At 51.4% G+C, this 18,380-nt stretch overlaps 6 protein-coding genes across 6 annotated transcripts; all 6 read right to left on the reverse strand.

The window, feature by feature from the left end:
- Positions 1 to 404: 404 nt before the first annotated feature.
- On the reverse strand, positions 405 to 2,486 carry BDW74DRAFT_156442 (TATA-binding protein-associated factor TAF6). The gene is made up of 3 exons (XM_073724999.1): positions 1,897 to 2,486; positions 1,407 to 1,825; positions 405 to 1,356 (listed from the first exon to the last, which is right to left on the reverse strand). Exons 1-3 carry the CDS (start codon positions 2,264 to 2,266, stop codon positions 808 to 810), a joined length of 1,338 nt encoding a protein of 445 aa, XP_073582196.1. The 5' UTR covers positions 2,267 to 2,486; the 3' UTR covers positions 405 to 807.
- A 100-nt stretch (positions 2,487 to 2,586) lies between these two features.
- On the reverse strand, positions 2,587 to 4,296 carry sfh5 (CRAL/TRIO domain protein). The gene is made up of 2 exons (XM_073725000.1): positions 3,350 to 4,296; positions 2,587 to 3,292 (listed from the first exon to the last, which is right to left on the reverse strand). Exons 1-2 carry the CDS (start codon positions 4,048 to 4,050, stop codon positions 2,800 to 2,802), a joined length of 1,194 nt encoding a protein of 397 aa, XP_073582197.1. The 5' UTR covers positions 4,051 to 4,296; the 3' UTR covers positions 2,587 to 2,799.
- Positions 4,297 to 4,360: 64 nt separating this feature from the next.
- On the reverse strand, positions 4,361 to 6,046 carry BDW74DRAFT_156444 (PP1-complex regulatory subunit GLC8). The gene is made up of 4 exons (XM_073725001.1): positions 5,913 to 6,046; positions 5,645 to 5,848; positions 4,867 to 5,575; positions 4,361 to 4,820 (listed from the first exon to the last, which is right to left on the reverse strand). The coding sequence occupies exons 2-4, from the start codon at positions 5,682 to 5,684 to the stop codon at positions 4,706 to 4,708; spliced, it is 864 nt and encodes a 287-aa protein (XP_073582198.1). The 5' UTR covers positions 5,685 to 5,848; positions 5,913 to 6,046; the 3' UTR covers positions 4,361 to 4,705.
- A 68-nt stretch (positions 6,047 to 6,114) lies between these two features.
- On the reverse strand, positions 6,115 to 11,917 carry BDW74DRAFT_156450 (uncharacterized protein). The gene is made up of 4 exons (XM_073725002.1): positions 11,371 to 11,917; positions 9,868 to 11,216; positions 9,707 to 9,816; positions 6,115 to 9,634 (listed from the first exon to the last, which is right to left on the reverse strand). The coding sequence occupies exons 1-4, from the start codon at positions 11,420 to 11,422 to the stop codon at positions 6,520 to 6,522; spliced, it is 4,626 nt and encodes a 1,541-aa protein (XP_073582199.1). The 5' UTR covers positions 11,423 to 11,917; the 3' UTR covers positions 6,115 to 6,519.
- Positions 11,918 to 12,537: 620 nt separating this feature from the next.
- On the reverse strand, positions 12,538 to 15,198 carry BDW74DRAFT_40718 (putative chromatin assembly factor 1 subunit A). The gene is made up of 3 exons (XM_073732709.1): positions 14,343 to 15,198; positions 13,162 to 14,288; positions 12,538 to 13,106 (listed from the first exon to the last, which is right to left on the reverse strand). The coding sequence occupies exons 1-3, from the start codon at positions 15,006 to 15,008 to the stop codon at positions 13,007 to 13,009; spliced, it is 1,893 nt and encodes a 630-aa protein (XP_073582200.1). The 5' UTR covers positions 15,009 to 15,198; the 3' UTR covers positions 12,538 to 13,006.
- A 261-nt stretch (positions 15,199 to 15,459) lies between these two features.
- Positions 15,460 to 17,520, reverse strand: BDW74DRAFT_156453 (uncharacterized protein). The gene has a single exon (XM_073725003.1). The coding sequence runs from the start codon at positions 16,948 to 16,950 to the stop codon at positions 15,886 to 15,888; it is 1,065 nt and encodes a 354-aa protein (XP_073582201.1). The 5' UTR covers positions 16,951 to 17,520; the 3' UTR covers positions 15,460 to 15,885.
- Between the last annotated feature and the right edge of the window lie 860 nt (positions 17,521 to 18,380).

Consider the following 18,380-nt stretch of genomic DNA (forward strand, 5'->3'; position numbering starts at 1 on the left):
TCATCCAGCAGTAAACAGAATTGCCAGCACGGCAAGGCCTGAGTTCTTTTTCCATGCGCTTAAATTCCCCAGCAAACCTCTCATGACTGACCAAATGCTCATGGTCAAGGAGCACTCTATCGGGAGTCAATTGACAACCAATTGCTTCGTTTCACAACTTAGATGGGCTATGCCATTGTAGTCCAACTGCACTATGATTCTCGCATGGATCATTCCTTTTTGAACGGGGAAGTGCTGCCATGATGGGGGTCACTGTTTTTGGTGCTACATATACTAATGAAGCTATGTTCGGGAATATATCTTACATATACATCTGGAACATTGCAAGCATGCAAGCAGGACATGAAGTCACTCGGACGGGGTCTACAGGCCCGGGGATACAATAACCGCATAACAGACCAAAGGCAGATCGCTGTGGAAAGAATACGCCAAAATTACAACCAAGAATCTTGAAGATCACCTCAGGCAAGATTTACTTCCTGAAGAACAAGCACACTACTTGTCTGTGGCCGACTTCCGCACTGCTAACGGTTTACGCGTAAATGTTTCGTTATGACCAGGAATCTTCTCTCAAAACAACCATGAATGAGATGTCTAATAGCCATCCATGGATAACGACTTGAGCGGCGCCGTCAAACATGTGTCTTTGATGCACGGATATATATACTCATGAAAACATTAGTACTGGAAGATTGACCAAGTAATGGTATCATCTTAACCACAGCCCCAACTGAAGTGGGCCGGTCTCCGGTTCTTAAATGGCAACTCCATCCACAAGGAGCTTTCAGATCTATGTTCCAACAACATTTACTCCACAATGGCATGCACGACGCCTCCATCCCCAAGCTCCGCGACCCTCTCCGCCAAAAACGGCCCCAGTTTCCCCTCCAACCGTTTCTTGATATCATCGCTGACCATCCCAGCCCCGTGCCCATTTGTGAGGACGGGTTTCCCTTCTTTCAATGTCGCCAGAACGCCCAATAGAACATTTAGGACCTTTTCAGCCTCCGGTCGTCGTGCGCTCTCTTCAGCGAGACCGTCTTTGAGTAGGTTCCCATATGTAGGCAGATTAGGCAGGATGAGGACGCGGACGGTTTCGGATCCACCAACAGCGTGGAGGCCGATGATAGCGCCGTAATGTGCGCCGAAAGGCTTGGAGGGGTCGAGGAAAGTTTTAAGGCAGGAGCGGGCGAGGCGGGGTTTGAGAGAATGAGAGGAGTGGGAGTATTTTGCTGCAATGAGGCCGAGGAGGGAGGCGGACAAGTCGCGAAGTGCAAATTGTTCAGAGAGCTCGGCAGTGCTACCGAGTTGGCGCGCGATTAAGCAGGTGAGGACTGGGGGGACAAGGGAGGCAATCTGTACACCTCGTCAGCAATGTCTTAAGGCACGACGGGGAGAAGACGTACATATGGATCGACATAGAGAGACTTATTCTGCACCAGCGCCTCAGCCATATGCATGACCTGTGTCAAAACAAAAATATCCTTCAACCCATGCGTAACCTTTTCTGAAATAAACTGGACGAAATATGGCACGAGCTGGTGCAATCCCGGATCCTCGCGCAGACTTGCATAAGCGGATGTCCGATATTTCTCGCTCGACTCGTCCAGGAACGCATTGCAGACTTTCTCAAAATACAGCTGCAGTTCTTTAGACAGAACATGCTTGACGAGCGGCTTGACGGCGACATTCCCGTTCCCACTCATAGCCGCCAGTGTCGCGTTCGCGTTTGGTCCCTTGGACATCAATTCGAGGTTGCGCGAGTCCGCCGCCGTCGGGTTCTGCGGTATAGACGGTTGGACGCCTTCGACGGCAAGCCAGTGTGCTTGTGAAACAACGTTAGCCACCCCATGCTCCATGCCAAACGGTATATCCTAGTAGAAAAAATGTATATACCGGTAAAGTTGATCTCCCGGGGAACCCTCGGCAGCGGCGCATTAATCAACTTCTCGAAGTCGACCTCCTCATCTTCAACATAAAAAAGCGGCTGGCCAGGCCCCAAGCTCGCCTCGCCAAACTTCAGCGGTCGCGTCGACTCATATCCATACAGCGGCTCGACGTCTAATACTCGCAAGGCTAGCGCAATATCCTGCGTCGTGAGCAGTGTGCGGCGGCTGTGGCGCATGAACTTCAGTGCTTCTTCCAGCACCTGCGCGATACGGTATTCCACGTCCCGTGCAAGGTTCTCGGTGACATCATTGTTGAGGTTGACGATACCGACAGATTCGGCGACATCGCGGATATTGTCGGGGTTCCAAACGGACATTTTGTGGGAGGAGGATCTTTATTGATCGGAGGTGAGAGGTCAAGTGAGGTGATGAGGATGGCGGTGATGGGTAGAGGAAATCGCTGGGTCGGCGAGCGAGTCGAGCAGTCAGATTGGCGGAGTGGTCCAATCGCGAAGGGCAAGAGGCATTCTGATTTCGAAATGAATGCCAAAAATCGATATTTGTGATTTGGTGCAGAGGTGTTATCGATAGAAGCTTGAAGTGCCGGAGATCTGATCAGAAAGGCGGAGAGAGCCTCGGGCTTATGATGTCCCGGTCACCGTTCAGATAAAACAGGCTCAAAAAGCAAACATAAGTCTTTACAGAAGATGAGAGCGTCTTTGATTAGGGATTAATTATACAGCTAACTGAAAAAAAAGGCAGCAAGGGATCCAACAGAAACAACCAGTCTCGAAAGCAGTCCTCTCCCTGCTTGCCCGTATCAACAATTCTAAGAGGTATCATAGTCGAATGAAAATCAAACACAAACAACAGTCCCAACCACCTTTCAAAAGCGAAAGAGTCGACGCATTTACTCCGCCTTCTGTTCCTCCTTGGGCTCCTCCTTCTGCTCTTCCTTCTTCACCTCCTTAAGAGCAGGAGTCCGGGCAGAGCCCTCCAGATCAGCAGCAGAACCACCATACGCCTTGGGGAACTTCTCCGCCAGACCGGCGGGAAACTCCTTGGCAAGGTTGGCGCCGTTGGAGATGGGGTGGAACTTGCGCGCGGTGTTCTGGTTGACGAACACCTTCATGAGGGCGAACATCCAGCCCATGATGGCAGGGACGTTGACGAAGAACTTCTCGCGCAGAAGCTCGGGGTAAGCGGTGCTGAAGACATCAATGGTCTTCTTGGTCGCCGCCTTGACATTAGGGTTCATGCGGAAAAAGCTGACGTTCAGGTAGTCGTGGACTTGAATCATCTGGTAAGGGTCCTCGCCATCGTAGTCAATGACCGAGGTAGCCTGGCCCAGCTTTAATTCCTGAACAGCAAGCTCCATAAGAGCCGCGCGCCACTTGATAAACCTGAAACAATGCTCATTAGCAAAAGTCGTACCGAAGAAATTAAAATGAGGCTCTTACTCAGCAACATCGCCAAAAGTCTCATCAAACTTCTTCACAGCACCATAGATATTCCAAGTAACGATCAAATCGCTCTTCCCCTCGCGCTCATAAGTAGTCAGGTATCCCAAACCGCCAAACTTGGCAGCATCATAGCTGCTCCTCGACGCATCAGCCAAAGCAATAGGGTCGTTCTCCTTGCGCCAGATCAGAGCCTTGCTGAGCTGGTCCTCGGCAGCCTTAAGGTCGCCGGCGTTCGCTCGGAGGAATTTAATGAGGACGTTGATAGTGGGGATATCTGCCGCGTCGTGCTTCAGGGGCACACCCCACATCTCCTGATGGCCGGCACTGGAAAGGATAGTAGGGAGCTTGTCAAAGAGCTGCTCCAGCGCAGGAGTCTTGGTGAAGTATTCAGGCTTCGAGGGCTCATCTTTCTTCTCGGCCTCGCTCTGCTCAGTTGCCGCGGGCTCGGCCTGGGCTTTGGACTTAGTAGGTTCTGGGGCGGGAGCTGTGGCCGTTTCGGCCGGCGCAGCAGCGGGCTCAGGAGCAGCAGGAGCAGCGGCTTCGGTAGCGCTGGCTACAGCTGTAGGGGCAGGCTCAGTGGCAGGCTCCGGCGCAGGCGCAGTCTCGGTAGCGGTAGGTTGCTCGGACTTAGTGGTGTTGGGCTCCTGGGCTTGGGGGGCTGGCTGGGCCTGGTCGGGTAGTTTTGCCTGGTCGGCCATGGTCGCTAACTGTATTTAAAGAGGTGAAAGGAAATATAGGATGGAAAGCAAGGATAGGTGCGAGGGATGAGATGTGGAAGAGGAGAAGATTCGAAAGCAAGGGAAGATGCAGGAGCAGTCGGAGAGGGAGAAGACAAACACGACTCCTGGCCCTGGTCCTGGTTTAGAAGCGAAATTAGGCGTCGACGATAGCAATTGAGTCATGTAACTTTATCTATCAAATCTAGGCCACTTCTTATTTATGACTAGTCTCCTCAATTTCGTCGTACGATCGCTCATTCGCGAGTTTCGCGGCGACGGCTCTGCTCATCTCCTGAGTGCCAAGCTGTCATTCTATAGTTAGACCCACGAACTATATATAGGTGGCTCCTATGATGTATCTCTGAACAGCTGTGGATATAGTTTCGTGTCCTTCATCTGCGGACAGATTTGAAATTCAAATGAGAATTGTGCTCCGACATAGAGACTGGAGATCTATCAAAGATTATTCAGAAAGCAGGAGCAAATCAAGCCACATAGATAACACAGTATGCCGAAAAAGACAGACACTTATTCATCACTCATCGCATCGCCGTCATAACTCAAAGCGCTGGGGAATATACAAGGGGAAAGCGAATTTAGACCTCGATATCATCTCGTCATCATTGTTGAAGGCTCACTTGCCGCCGTTCACATATTGCTGCGGTATCTGCGGCATGGGAGGTGGAGCGCCGGAGCTGGATGCTCCTTCGTCCTCATCCTCGTCCATCTCATCCAGGTCCTCGTGATGTCTGCCATGGTTAGCATAGCCAAAGAGCGAAGAAAGAGGAGACATACGCTAGGAGCTCCTTGATATTCCGCATTTCATAATGCTTCCTCCGTTGCTTCTCAAATTGCCGATGCTTCTCCTGCACCTCCTCAGGCGACAAACGCTCATCCCCGTTTGGCTCGGCGCTAGCATCCGCCCCGACAACAACATGCCTGTCACTCCGACTAGACTCACTGCTTAAGCTGCGCGCACGCATGATCCGATCGCCAGCTCCAAGATGTGCGTCCTGCGAAACCTCCTCCTCGGGCTCCCCTAGCTCCAGCTCAGGAATATCGTCTTCAGAGACCTTCTTCTGCGATGATGGACCAGAGGAAGAACCCTTCCTATCCTTATCAAGCTCATCAACAACAACGCCCTGCGCATCGATCAAGCTCTCCTGCGCCTCAGCGAGCTTCATCTCCTCTTCGTCCTCGGCGGGGTCATAGCGCGGTGCATACGGGGTCTTGGGCTCGTCGATCTTCATCTTCGCCGTCTTTTCTTGCTCCGTTAAGTACAGATTGGCCTCATCCCACTTCAGGCGGGGTGAAATTTCGTCATGGTGGCCGTGAGCGCTGGCGAGAGAAGTGCGGCGCGAGGAGGCAGATGGGCGGCGACCGGCATTGACGAGGGTATTTTGCAGGGTAAGCTCCTTGGTGTCTTCTGGTGGCGGTGATGGGGTATGATGGGCGTCATGTGTGACGTGGAGGAGCTGCTGAGAACTAGAGTTCTTGAGAATACCTAGGACCGCATCAGCGATAAATTGTTACATGGGAGATTGCAGCGACCTGCATCGCGACCGCTACTTACCCTTAGGTCTCTTTGGAATTGGCTCGAGGTTCTGCGCCATTTTGAATGTGAAGTGGGGTATGGTCAAGTCACGAAAGTTTTGCCTAATCAACCCTTGTCCGTTCGCAGATGGACAAACGAATAGCGAAAAAGCTGACAGATTCAACAAGAGATTTATAGGCAGGGGAAATGGAATCTCAAAGGCGCGCGATGACCTGGTTGTACCTATATACGAGATCGGGAGTCAGCTGAAAGTCTAACCGCAGAGCTGAGAACGAGTCTCACTCACCTCCTGACGGCGTAAAATCAAGTACTGTAGATAGTCACGGCTCGGGCAGATGATCAAATGAGTAGAAAGAACTTGGACAGTGTCTCAGCCTAAAGAATGCGTGATGACCCAAAGTAGCGCTGTTGGGATCAAAAGATGCGGGCCTAGAGGCAATCTTAAGCAGCACATGTTTGGCTCGTCTGATTTGGCACGTGGGGCGAGACAATGACGTCGTACATTGTTATGTAAGCTACTTCAATCTCGAGTGCTCTATAGCTGTGTCAAAGGCTTAAATATCTTTATTGATCTCCGAAAACTCCAAAAGGTATAATTCTCGCAGTATCAAAGGGTACTCCTGGTATAGAAGCCAAAGTGCCACCCAAGCCAAGCCTTGTATGCTGTAATGTATCAATCAACTCGCACTCTGCCGACAACAAAATCCCAATACAGCTACAGGTCAAGAAAACAAGATGGTCAAAGGTACAACCAAAAGTAAGAAGAAAGAGATCACTGCTCCGGGATTAGTGACAAGCAATAGAATGGAATGACCAAAATATGAAGGTTCAACTTCCGAGATGGTATCAAAATGAATAATAAAAAAGAAGAACGAATAAAAATGTAAAGAAGATTAAGCAATGGACTCGAACTCCTCGCGCTCACGAAGCCTGTTCCGCGCGAGCTCGTCTCCCCCATTGGCCGAGAGCTGCATCCAGTGCAGGGCCAGGCACATGATATGGGGGTCCGATTTGGAATCCTTGTCTCGGCGGTACATCATCTCCGCCTTAAAGGTATCTCGTAAAAGAGTGAGAGGGAAAGTGACTCGAGGAACGAGTTCAGGGTGGGTAAGGTATAAAATTGCCAGCTCTCGTTGAGCGACAGAGTGGCCTTCCTTCGCTGTGATGATCCACATGTTGGCCGCATCTTTCAACGGATCACCAGCGCGAGGATGCATATCAAACATGTGTGGGGGGTGCCGACGAGTAAGTTCTTGGGAGACTATTTCGTCCGCAATCTCCACCATACTATTGCAAACCTCATCCTTCAAGCTGAGAGCAGCCAGGCCAAACTGTAGGAATGCCGTGCCACTGTCGCTCTTGTTCAGAATCTCACCAGGAACAAAGGCTGAAATAAACTGAAGATCGCGGAAAAGAGTCTTTGGCTTCACGTCGAGGATGATTTCGCGAAGTGTCTCGACTATTTGCTTCTCAGTAGGCACGCAATAGTCCAATGGCCTCGAATCAAAGATTATGGACTCGGCAGGGGGAGATGTCGGAGTGAGCAGCGGGTCCCTTTCAGGTCTGTGATGAGTATGGAGCTCAGAGAAGCTGCTCCGCGCATCGCGCTTCCTGTGAATCACAGACGTGCGTCTTTGACGAGGCGAATCTGCCATCAAGGGAGACGAGCCTTGGTCGTCGTTGGCGGTGGTGATTGACGCAATGACTAGGCTTCGGAGATCTCGAAGGGCATCCAGTTTGACGAAAGGATTCCCGTGACGGGAGAACACGTCGAGGAGACGACGAAAGACCGTATTATAAGAAAATGGAACAGGGGAATCTTGGCCGGGAAGGTCTGCGTTTGTAGCATCTCCAGAGGATGCATCTGTTGATTCTCGATTAGGAGGGTCAAGTGACCTGCTTCTTCGAGAGGATGGGACGCGGGAAATCGGCGGACGACTCGCTCGCTCATCACATTGGGCATAGAAACGTTGGAGGCGAGATCGCTTTCTCATCTGCGCTTGAATCCTTTTCTGATCTAGTACGCTGCCAAACCAAGCGTCTGTTTCGGTTCCGCAGCTCCACACCGGCGAGCCAAGATCACTAAGCAGTAAGCTGGTCAAAGTATGCCTGATGTCGTCCAAGAACGCTGCCTTCCCATTGGATTTTCGATCAGTACGTCTTGGTGGCTGTACAGCAGTGTCACTGAGCATAGATGGAGGGCGAGAGTAGAGACTGGACGCGCTTGGCGCGTAATTAGTATGCGGTGTTGCCGCGGACCAGAAGGTGCTGCAGGAGTCACCAGTTGTTGTAGACGGCGCGCGGTCACCGAGGACAGAAGACGTGTCAGTGCCGGCTACTGGGGGTCTCCATCTGTCGGAGTCCAGGCTTTGGAAAGAAGGCTTAAGGTTCAACCGAGGAGCCTCTTGCCTTGGTGTTTCGTGGGGTCTTAGGACAGTGCTAGCGAAAGAGGATGTAGGGTGAGAAGAGTCGTCACTAGCCCCGCTGAAGGACCGCAAGCTGGACGCGAGGCTAAAAAAGCCTCGGTTGCTGGAGCCTTCGTACTTGACTCGCTCTTTGTGGAACAACTCACTGGCCCATAGGACTGGTGTCTCAGCCATTGTCTCGCCAACCAAGCGGTTGATACTTGTCCCGACCTCGTAGCAAAAACGGTGAATTCGCTCTTCACCTTTGCAGAAATTGTCAATATTGTTATGGGCCAGCCATTTTCGAATCAGATCAACTTGTTCATCCGCGAGCTTCGTTGGGCCCGCCTGGTTACCGGGAGCTTTCATGACGTTCATGATCTGCAACTCGGGTTTTTGTATCAAAACTCCACCAAACGACCTAGCGCCGCCGCGAGATCGAGTATCGCTCTGAGCGTACCTGTGGGCGTAGGGCATTGTCTTAAGCGCCAGTGCGACATGTTTGGCTTCTTCGTAGCGCCTGGAGTTTCTCACATCGGTCATGTACCACATTTTGTTCCGAAGCCTCGCCATCATCTGCATCATATCCTTGACTACTTTCTGAAGCTGTTGGGTGTGACGGTCGAGGGTGATAAAATCGGTCTCGCAGCGCTCAATGACAGAACTGGATGTCCGAAGCGAGCGAACGCAACCAGAGTACATAGGCTCCAGTATCCAGGAATCATCGGTCAATTGGGTTGGAGAATTAGCAACACTCCGACGGAGCAGCCGAGCAGCGTTCCACCAATAGTGTGCGCCAATGAAATCAGACTTCTGGTGGCAGTACGCCATGGCACGGTTAAATCGCTCTTTAAGTGAAAGAGCATCTGTCGGTGGCGTACGCCGGGATAGCTGTAAACCGTATTCAGTATTGTCATCCGCATGGTTCTCTTGAATGAGCTTCACAATAGCAGTTTGTAGCGCTTCAAAGTTGTCTTCGGTCCCTAAGGTAGAAGGGCTGCCTTCGTCGACGGAAAAGTCTTCCAGGGCATTTGGTTGACTATCTGGAAACAAACCCCATACAAGTCGCAATCCATCCCGGGAAACGGTAAAGAGCGTCCATTCCTCGACTGAAGGAGGTTCTAGATGGGTACGGGTATCATGCTCACCTAGGCCAGACAGCTCAAATCGGATCCTATCAGCCTTTGAACTGGTATTGTTCTCCTGCAGTGAGAAAAAATGTATATCCGTGGGCAAAGAATTCTTGGTGTGGGATGCTCGCCGAGACGAGAAGGGCACGGATCCACGATAAAAACCGGGTTCAAAGGTAGACATTCCATGCTTGTCCGGGTGTGATCCAAGAGGCGATAATGAAAGAACCGAGGAGGGCGACTGAGAGCTGTACGCTGGAGAAGGCGCACAGGGAAAAAGTGAATTCAACAAAGTAAGAATGTCCGCGTTGGAAAGCATCAGAAACACCGCAGAAGAAGATGGTCCATCAGAAACCACTGCAGGAGCCACAAGTGGAATGGTAGTGTCATTGTTAGTAGAATCGCGATTGATACAGTCAAGCATGTCCTCAATATGTTGTCTGACCGTAGGGCGGGCCGCAGGATAATGTTGCCTAGCGACATGATTAGCACCTCTATTACTATTAGACAAAGATAGGAAAGTCAGTATAAGTCAAACCACGCACATTGGACGAAGAACCGCGAGCGCCTGCATATAAGCTTGATAGCCAACTTGACCAAGCAACTTGTCTCTTGCATCTTTCCTGACGTAGAAATCAAGCAAAAGATCGTGGCCCTGGGCCTCGGTTAACAGTCGCCTAATGAAGATGAGGGCTAGAAAGCTCACCTCGGGGTAGGTTAGAGCCCCGTACAAAAATTTGGGGAAGAACCACTGTCCAAATAAGAAATCCACAAAGCGGTGGCGACAATCCTCGCGATCGAGTTTCTGGATAATGGCCTTGCTCAGCAGTGCAACTGACCGGGGTAATCCAGCATCTGGGTCATCCAACAGTTCAAGCAGTGCATCCACGGTAGAGGCGAAATATTCCTCGGCAACTTCTGTCCTCAACAGGTCCAGCGGGTCCATATCATAGCCAGGCGGGGGCTCAATATGTTCAAGAAGAAATGCACCAGTTTGAAGGATGTCCATCAAATATAGCTCAAACTTGGGTTTCGCCTTCCAATCACTACCTGTGGCCCACAATGTCAAGACATGGTCGAGCAGAGCAAAGGACCTGTTAGCACCATCGGCAATGAGTTTGGCGCAAACCGAGGACCACGTATCCAAACGTAGATGTGCCTCCGGGGCGTCCGAATCCAGAGGAGCTGCATACACATTGAACAGCAAGGTGGACAGGGGGTCGGTCCTCTCAAATGCCAAAACGCGGTCCTTGAATGGGATGCCAGAGCCAGGGACGGTTTTCGAGCTCAAACTGGGAATCCTGGAACGAGTAGTAGCGGAAAACGATTCCCCGCCGACCTCCCAAGAGGTGACTGATGAAGACATCAGAGTGGACAGCTGCATAGGAGTCAAGCTGCACAGTTTCTCGAAAACGAATTGGGGGTCCGTGCGAACAGAATGCAAGATATCCAGAAGGTCGGCCTGTGACTGGGGGCTCAGTTGACGAAAGAAATCCGGGGCTCTGTCCAAGCCAGACTCGCGAGAGGTTGGCCAATCCTCCCAGTCATTCGGCTGACGAAGGTGGCGCCGAGCTGCCAAAGAACAAGGCTCCTGAAGATCGATCATTGTGTGATAGAGAGCGATAAAATTAGCCTTGTCGTCGTGCTTGAGTCTGTCAACCAACCCTCGCTGAACAGCAGCACCAAGGCGGATCAGGCGCGCCGAGATACCTATTGAGACCTTGGTTGCATGGAGTCGCTGTTCCAGTTTCTTCCTGCGCGCCTGCTTGTGATGGTTCTGGCGGTAACGACGAGCCAGTTCATCGAAGGAAACCTTAAGGCGCTCCTCCACTGGCACGGGAACGGGTTTCTCGGCGGAGGGCGTTTCATCCTCGGAGGAAATGGGTGTCGAAATATACCTCCAGCTCGAACGGTCCGAGTCTCCAGACTCACCTGTGATGTGGCTTGAAGACGAGCGTGGTGATAGCTGCATATGAGACATGCTGGCAATCGCATCAGCACCAGTGGGTGCGGCTTCACATGGTCGGGTCGTCCTAAGAGCGGCGGGGACCAGGTCTGGTAAAAGAGCAGAGAAAACGCGTTAGGGAATTGGATAATGCGCAGTTGTCGCAGAGAAGAGTTCATGCCCAATAGCTAGCTGATGGCCAAAAAAAGGGGGCGAGCAATCATGCGCAAAATCAAGGGGAACGATCAATAAAAAGGCACATACTGCTCACAAAAGCCAGGGGTGACGCGAGACCATCAGATTGGGCATCGAACATGATGTTGTTGCCATGGGCAGTCGTCAGTAGTGGACCGCTTGGCTTGGATGGCTCAGAAAGGGCGGGAGGAGATAATGGGGGTGGTCGATTAGCGTTATCGCATGGCTCCTCTAGAGAGGGCGAACACGACGACGGACGGGTCTCATGAGGATCTGGACTGGGAGACAGTCGAGTCGACACGGTGAGGGTCTCCAGGGTGAGGTTGACGCCGCAGAAGTACAGAAAGGGAGGGAGAGAGGAGGAGGAGAGGAAGGGAGAGGAGATGAATCGACGAGATGTAGCGATGAAGCGGAGAATAAGTAAGAAAGAGTGATGGCAGATGGCAGGCAGAGGAGGCTAAAGCAGGGCGGGCTCTTATTGGCAGTGTATACAACCCGTATCCGACCAAGCAGAAGGACGGGGTAAACTCCGACTGAGTGCAGGTCAGAGTCAGACTCAGGACAGCGCGACAAGTGGCAATTTACTATAGAGCGGGGAGCTGAGCAGATGACATGCAGGCCGGATTTCTTTAAGAAGAGAGCGAGAAGGGGGAGAAAGCGAGTTGGTTCATATGGGGATGCTGCTGCCAACAAATCGAGGGGAGCATGAGCTGGCAGGCGGTGACTCGAATCGGACGCCTGCATCTTACTATGCGTGCTATACCGACGCGCTTTCTATACAGAACCGGGCTGCTAGATGACTCCTAAGCGCACGATATCTACAATGCGGTGGAGCGGAATTCCCGTATTCTATAGTTTTCTTCAACGGCAGCGCCTTCGCAAGCTGACGGGTGACATTTCATCCAAATAATCCTCTGGACTGAACAGCTGAACTGGACTGACCCTCCACTGTGTTACGTGAAGAAGTGATGCGTTGGCAGTGCATGCATGAAGGTCTCCCGCCCCTCTGATTTGTCGCCCGCCCTCCTTCGCGCCTCTCCTTGACCACGGGAATCCTCCATCCAGCACTTGAATGCGCTTCTCAGGCCATGTCTTCTCATTCTTGCGCTGAAACAGTGATCGCCTTCGACAAAACATAGTCGCTGCTCCGGCTTCTTTTTAGGTTCGATTTGCCCCTTCCAAGGTTCTACGCCGGACTCAGCTATACTGTATGCTCTCAAACCCATCTAGGCTGTGGAATCATATATTGTATCATTGCGCAAAGTGCATGTGTCCCTTTAAATCAAGCTCAACCCCGACTCCTTTATGTAGATAATAAGGCTAAATCTGCTCGCATGCGCCGGTTCCAGTCTGCCCTTGTTCCCGCATCTGGGCCATCGGAATCGGCGGGGTACACTTCACGTCCTGCGTTGTGTGCCCCTCTCTCAACCACCACCAGGTACCACATGCCACCTCTGTGCTAAACCTCCTGGTGCCGTTGACTGAAGCATCAAGGTTTGTAGCCCACAAGGCAGCTGTCTCAACGCTATATAAGTGTCCGGTTGTTCACGGGCTGCAGTTGCCCACAGACACAGCAGTAGACGGGAGTCCCAGCATTGCCCCAGTAGTATCGCTCAAGGAATAATGATAGTAGTGGCGTTTCCATTGTATCCATCGGCAAACTTGAAATGTCGTTTGTTGTTTGTCGGACAAATCAGACTCTAGACTACTTGCAGACCCATTTCTTGTCGGCTTCCTTCTGTCCAATCCGCGTCGCGATCGAGTCCAAAGTGTCTTTTAGAGTATTCTTGGATACCTTCGGAAATCTAATCAGAGTGGTCAGTTGATTGGCTTTGTTCATAATCAGACCGCGCCTCTTACCGTTTCTTCAAGACTTCGATCAAGCCAGTCTTGGTTAGATCGCTTCCTTCAACAACGGTCTTGAATGCCCCGAGCTGTTCAGGCGGGAAGTCCCGCTTAGGGTTGCCGGGCGCCCTCTTTCCATTCTGCATTGCCACGAAAGCCGAGTTCCGTGTTACCGGGTTCACCGAGTAATAGTTCCATGTCGGACGTTGTCCCAGGCCGTTGACGTTGGTCAGTCCAGGCTCTGGAGCCTTGGTGGGCTTGCACCAGTATGACGACGAAAACGGGTCGATCGGCAATGTAACAGAGGGTAAAATGGTCTCGAGTTTGTAGGCCTGCAGTTCTGGATCGATCCCCTGATCCTGCCATTTTATGCCACTGCAGACAGGTTCAAGATCGCCGCCCACAAGTAAACGACGTTTTCCGTTAGCTAGATGGTCATCTTCATCGTCGAGGAAACCATCCATGTCCTCGTCACCGTCTTCGCTGCCCTCCTCTTCTTCCTCGGAATCCAACTCTTCTCCTTCTTCCGCATCCTCCCATTCAGCTTCAGAGTCGTAGTCATAATTGACCTCAGGCAGCTCACGACGGAATGGGTTTCGCATCAGCTTTGATGCCGCTTCTTTGGACAGTTTCTTTGTATAAGTTCCTTGATATGGTGGCCGGACATCTTCTCCAAACTTTAATGATTTCATTTGCACTTGCTTGAGCGACTTCCTTAGCCTTCGAGCAGCATCCGAGGTTTCTGGCAAATCGCTCAGGCTCTGCATCTGGAACAAAATGTCCCTGACTGACAACTTCTGTTGGCCGCGTCTCCTTTTATACGGCATCAGCTTGAATAACTCAGACGGTCGAAAGGTCAGTTGTTCAGCTGTTCCAGCATTGAAAGACGCGTCAACCTTCTCCCGTAGATGTGCGAGGGCTAGTGCATCCCTTTCAAATCTGTGCGGCGGTGCAAGAGTGGTGTTTGCATGTAGAAAGAAGTCGGGAAACTCCCGCCGATAGTCAGAGACATCTCGAGGTTTATCGGACGAGCCAGCAGAGATCCCATCACCAGACGACTTCTTCGGTGAGCTACCACTAGCGGGAGATTGCTCAGTAGGAAGCTTGGGTTTCGCAAAAAAGGAGTTTAATCTCATTTGCGCCTGTCAAATGTTAGCAAGCTCATTTGACCACTGAGAGGAAGAACGATAATTTACCCTCTCCTTCTTCAATCTCTCTTCGTCTTTCTTTCGCTTCTCTTCATCCCTAGCAGCTTTCTCCTCGTCCTTGACCCTCTTCTTCTCCTCTCTCTTCTTTCGCTCCTCTTCCTTTTCTGCATCTCGTTTTCGCTTCTCTTCTTCTTTCTTAGCTTTCTCTTCATCCTTCCTAGCCTTTTCCTCTAACTTCTGACGCTCCTTTGCCTCCTTCTCCTGTTGCTTAGCCTCCTTCTCGGCAGGTGACAACTTCCGCTTTTTGGCAGGCGGGGTACCCGCCTGAGACTGAACCTGCCCCATATTGGTAGCAGGCACACCTAGATTGCCTGTCCCGACCGTGGCATGAATAGGCACCGTCACTGTGGGGTTGTTCAGAGTGCCGTGGCCATGCTTCAAGCCTTGGGAATTTCCTCCATTCTCTTTGTCCTCGGCGTATATCGGAGTTGGATTTAGGGGCGGGCTCAGAGCAGGCTGATTGAAAGCGGGCGTAGTAATATGCGTATTGTCTTCGTGGGCAGATCGCTTTTGGCCGGGAGAGAGTTGGTTCGGGATGGAGGATGGAGGTTGAGCGGGCGGGAACTGCGAGACACTTGATGCCGGACCTGGAGCTGATGTTGAAATAGATGTAGACGGCGATGTAGAGTTGGACTCTGCCATAGAGACTTGCATGGTGGCTATCAAAATGGTGGACGGAAAAATAGATGGAATGAACTGCGACGGAAGGTGCAACCAAAGCTCACCCGCGACCCACGCAAATAAAATCAACACAGACAAACAAGAAGTAGACACAAAGTAAACAATCAGAATAGGGAATAATTTATGTCATCAAAGCGACAGCCAAAGAGTGGATGGAGTGTCGATTGGAAAAGGGACAAGAGGACTTGGGCCGATTCTCGAACAGAACTCGGACGCGTTAATTGAAAGCCACGCGCTTCGCGTAGCATCACGTGATATACTATGTAAGTAGAGGAACTCACACTCACTACCTAGGGCAATCGTTCGTGCACCCGATATTTGATTCAAAAGTTCCCTCTAGTTTGCTTCAGTGACTTGTCTCTATTTTTTCGGAGCTTAGGCTAAAAACCCAAGCGAACGCTTACGAACTAACTCGCAAAATAAGACTTCAAGGCTCAAGTTTGTTATGTAGGTATGGGTATGTATGTACAAGATATTATTAGTAGTAAAAGGAGTAGCACTCCTGCAAAAGATGCCCAACTGGAGTCTAGATACCGATACATGAAGCGCAAGCGACGATTGGCCGAGCGCTATATCCGAAACGGTACCGGGGCAAGTAAGTTGATAGTGGGAATATCCTAGGACTTTCGATGTAATAGGTTGCTTCTTTGTACCCATGCCAACGACTCCGGCACATACAAAAGTGAGAAACTGAGTGGAAGGAAGTCAATGGGTGAAAGTGATCGAAGAAAGTAGGAGAGGATGGCGCGGGATATCAAAATGCTGGGAAAGAATCGGTAACAATCGAGCGCTCAAAAGAGGTTTCATGCTCCAACAAGTAGCGGAAGACAAGAATGGTTCGAGTCAAACCCTAATCGCTCAAATCTGGATTTGCGACAAATAGCCGCACATTGGTCATGGAGGTTGTTCGATCATCCACACTACCGCGACGCCGAAGATCGGCCGCCTTTTTGGCCTTCTGCTCAGCCAGAGTAGCAGCACTCGGAGCACCCATCTCCCCGAGGGTATCTTCTTGCTCACCGCTACGACTGTGTGTTGTAGCAGTATCGTCCTTAGCAGCACTTGAATCCTTTTGCTCCTCAGCTTTGTCCTCGGAAACACCCGGAAGGTCCGTCTTTTCATTGGGCGGCGTGTTACTGCTGCTCGTTGTGTTTCGCTGGTAACCACTGGGATAACGATGCCCGCTGCCGAGGGAGCTCCGTCCGCTTCCAGTCCGACGATACGGAAAGTCCCTCTCGCTGCGTGCATCGTCTTCGGCATCTCCCACCTCATTGGCACTAAGTCGAACCGGAACGGTCGCGCCAACAAGCGCAGAAGGTGAGAGATCCGTAACTTTGTTACCATGCTTGCCCTTTCCACTTCCAAGGGTGCTTGCTCGTCCGGCGCCTGCACCATGGACTTCAAGGTATGCTCGCTTTTTATCTACGAGCTTCTGTTGTCGCAATCGGGGATCCTCCGCCTGCGCACGATCACACCAAACCGTTGCCTTTTGCCGGCGCAACAGAGCGACATAGCTCATCTGGGAGCCGGCCGACCGCGAGGATGTACTCCGTCGGATATCTGCATTGTTGCCTGTGGAGGTTGTCGAAGTGGTGGCACTGGACAAGCGCCTTGCCAAGGGATTATACGGAACCGTCATACTGTGCTGCGGAGAAGGCCCGGTACTATACGATTGCTGTGGGTGATGTTGTTGTTGTTGTTGATGTCCCGCGTACGGCAAAACATTGGAGGAGGTTGTTCGGTTTCGGCTGTGCGCAAGGGAAGCGACCGAGGGATGCTGAGCCTGCGGATGCGGCTGGTACTGTTGTTGCTGATATCCATTATGATGGTAAGCCTGGAACTGAGGCCCTGAGTGCACAGAGGGAACGGGTTTTCGCGAGGGCATTTGATGCATCGGCAATCGATAGTCTGTCATGGTGGGCGATTAGAACGGAGCAACGGCCATGTAGGCCCGATCAATGCGGTTGGGCGAAAGGCGGTTTTTGCTTTTTAGCGAGCGGTCGAGATTAAACAGTATAAGATTAATGTTACGGATGCCCCTAGGCCCAGATGTGGTTCGCAACACAACTCAAGAGACGGACGAGTTAACGGTTCGAAAGTGAGCGGCTGCTGGCGTCGTACGAGTCCCGAATATGCGGACGAAAAGAGCAGAGACAGGGTATGCCTCGCAGGGTGCGCGACGTGCGAATTAATAGCACAAGTTGCTGCCGTCAAAGCAAAGCAAGTAGCAAAAGCGATTCGCTCGAAGAGGCTGGGCTGCCCAAGGTCAAAGGGGAAGAGACACTGCGAGGCAACGGCGGCTACCTAAGCCACTCTGAGAACACGAACTGGAGGGCCAAAAGATGGCAGTGGTGGTCCTAGGCAAGCAATTGCAGAGTGAGCAATATAGAGTCCCAACCAGCCAAAGGGAAAGCCAGGGTTAATTATATAAAACAGGCACGGGCAAGGTATGGAGAGAAGAGGGGAAGACCGCTGGATAGCGGAGAAAAAGGAACGGGTTGGAAAGAAGCTGAGCGGATGATACAAATATGGTATCGTATGGTAAATACTATGCACAGCCACTTGAGCCACATCATAAGACGGCGCCCCTGCTTTATGTCTTGTAGTCATCACAGTTCGTGTGACTTTTTACTTTACGAATCATCGCTCCACGAGCCCACTTTCTCTGCAGCATTGCTTTATTTGTTTCGGATCCTTCAATGGCATCCATTCTCTGGCTTGAGAATGAGAAACATGTGGAAATGACTGCGCCACGATCACGTGCAGCAGCCTTTGTACAGTACCTTATCATACCGTATCGGACGCTACTACATCCGCCCCATGGAGCGTACCTGATTTTCCCTCCAAGTCTCAGCCCAGGTTTATGTCACTTAATATAATCTCTGCTACTTTTAATCATGACGTTGAACCCCACATCTGCCCGGGAATCCCGGCGCCAAAACAGAGAGAGTTACAGACAATCCCGTCTCCTCGCTAAAGAGCAAGCAGATTGAAGAGACAGGGAACAGGGCTCGTGCTCGTATTGACAGCGCAACTCAGCCGGAGAATTCAGCGCCTCCATCGCGTGTTGTGCATCAGGACTGGAGGAAAGTTGGACGATAATGACGTGAGCATCCACTAAGATCACATTAACCATGACTAGCGCTGGCCGAAGAACGGTTCAAGGAGAGAAGCGAATCAGTCCCCGCAAGTCCAGCATGTGTTGAGTTACATCGAGTCCAAGTTCCGGATTTAGCGCTGGGAATTGCAACCCTTTTTCAACCGTTACTTCCATCGCGTGGCTGACTGCAATCTGAGACATCCTCTTCAGCTGAGCAGGTCTTCGTGACTGCCATTTGTGTATTA

Source organism: Aspergillus multicolor, assembly GCF_047715735.1.
Source record: "Aspergillus multicolor strain CBS 133.54 unplaced genomic scaffold BDW74scaffold_19, whole genome shotgun sequence".
In the NCBI taxonomy this organism is placed as follows: Eukaryota; Fungi; Ascomycota; class Eurotiomycetes; order Eurotiales; family Aspergillaceae; genus Aspergillus; species Aspergillus multicolor.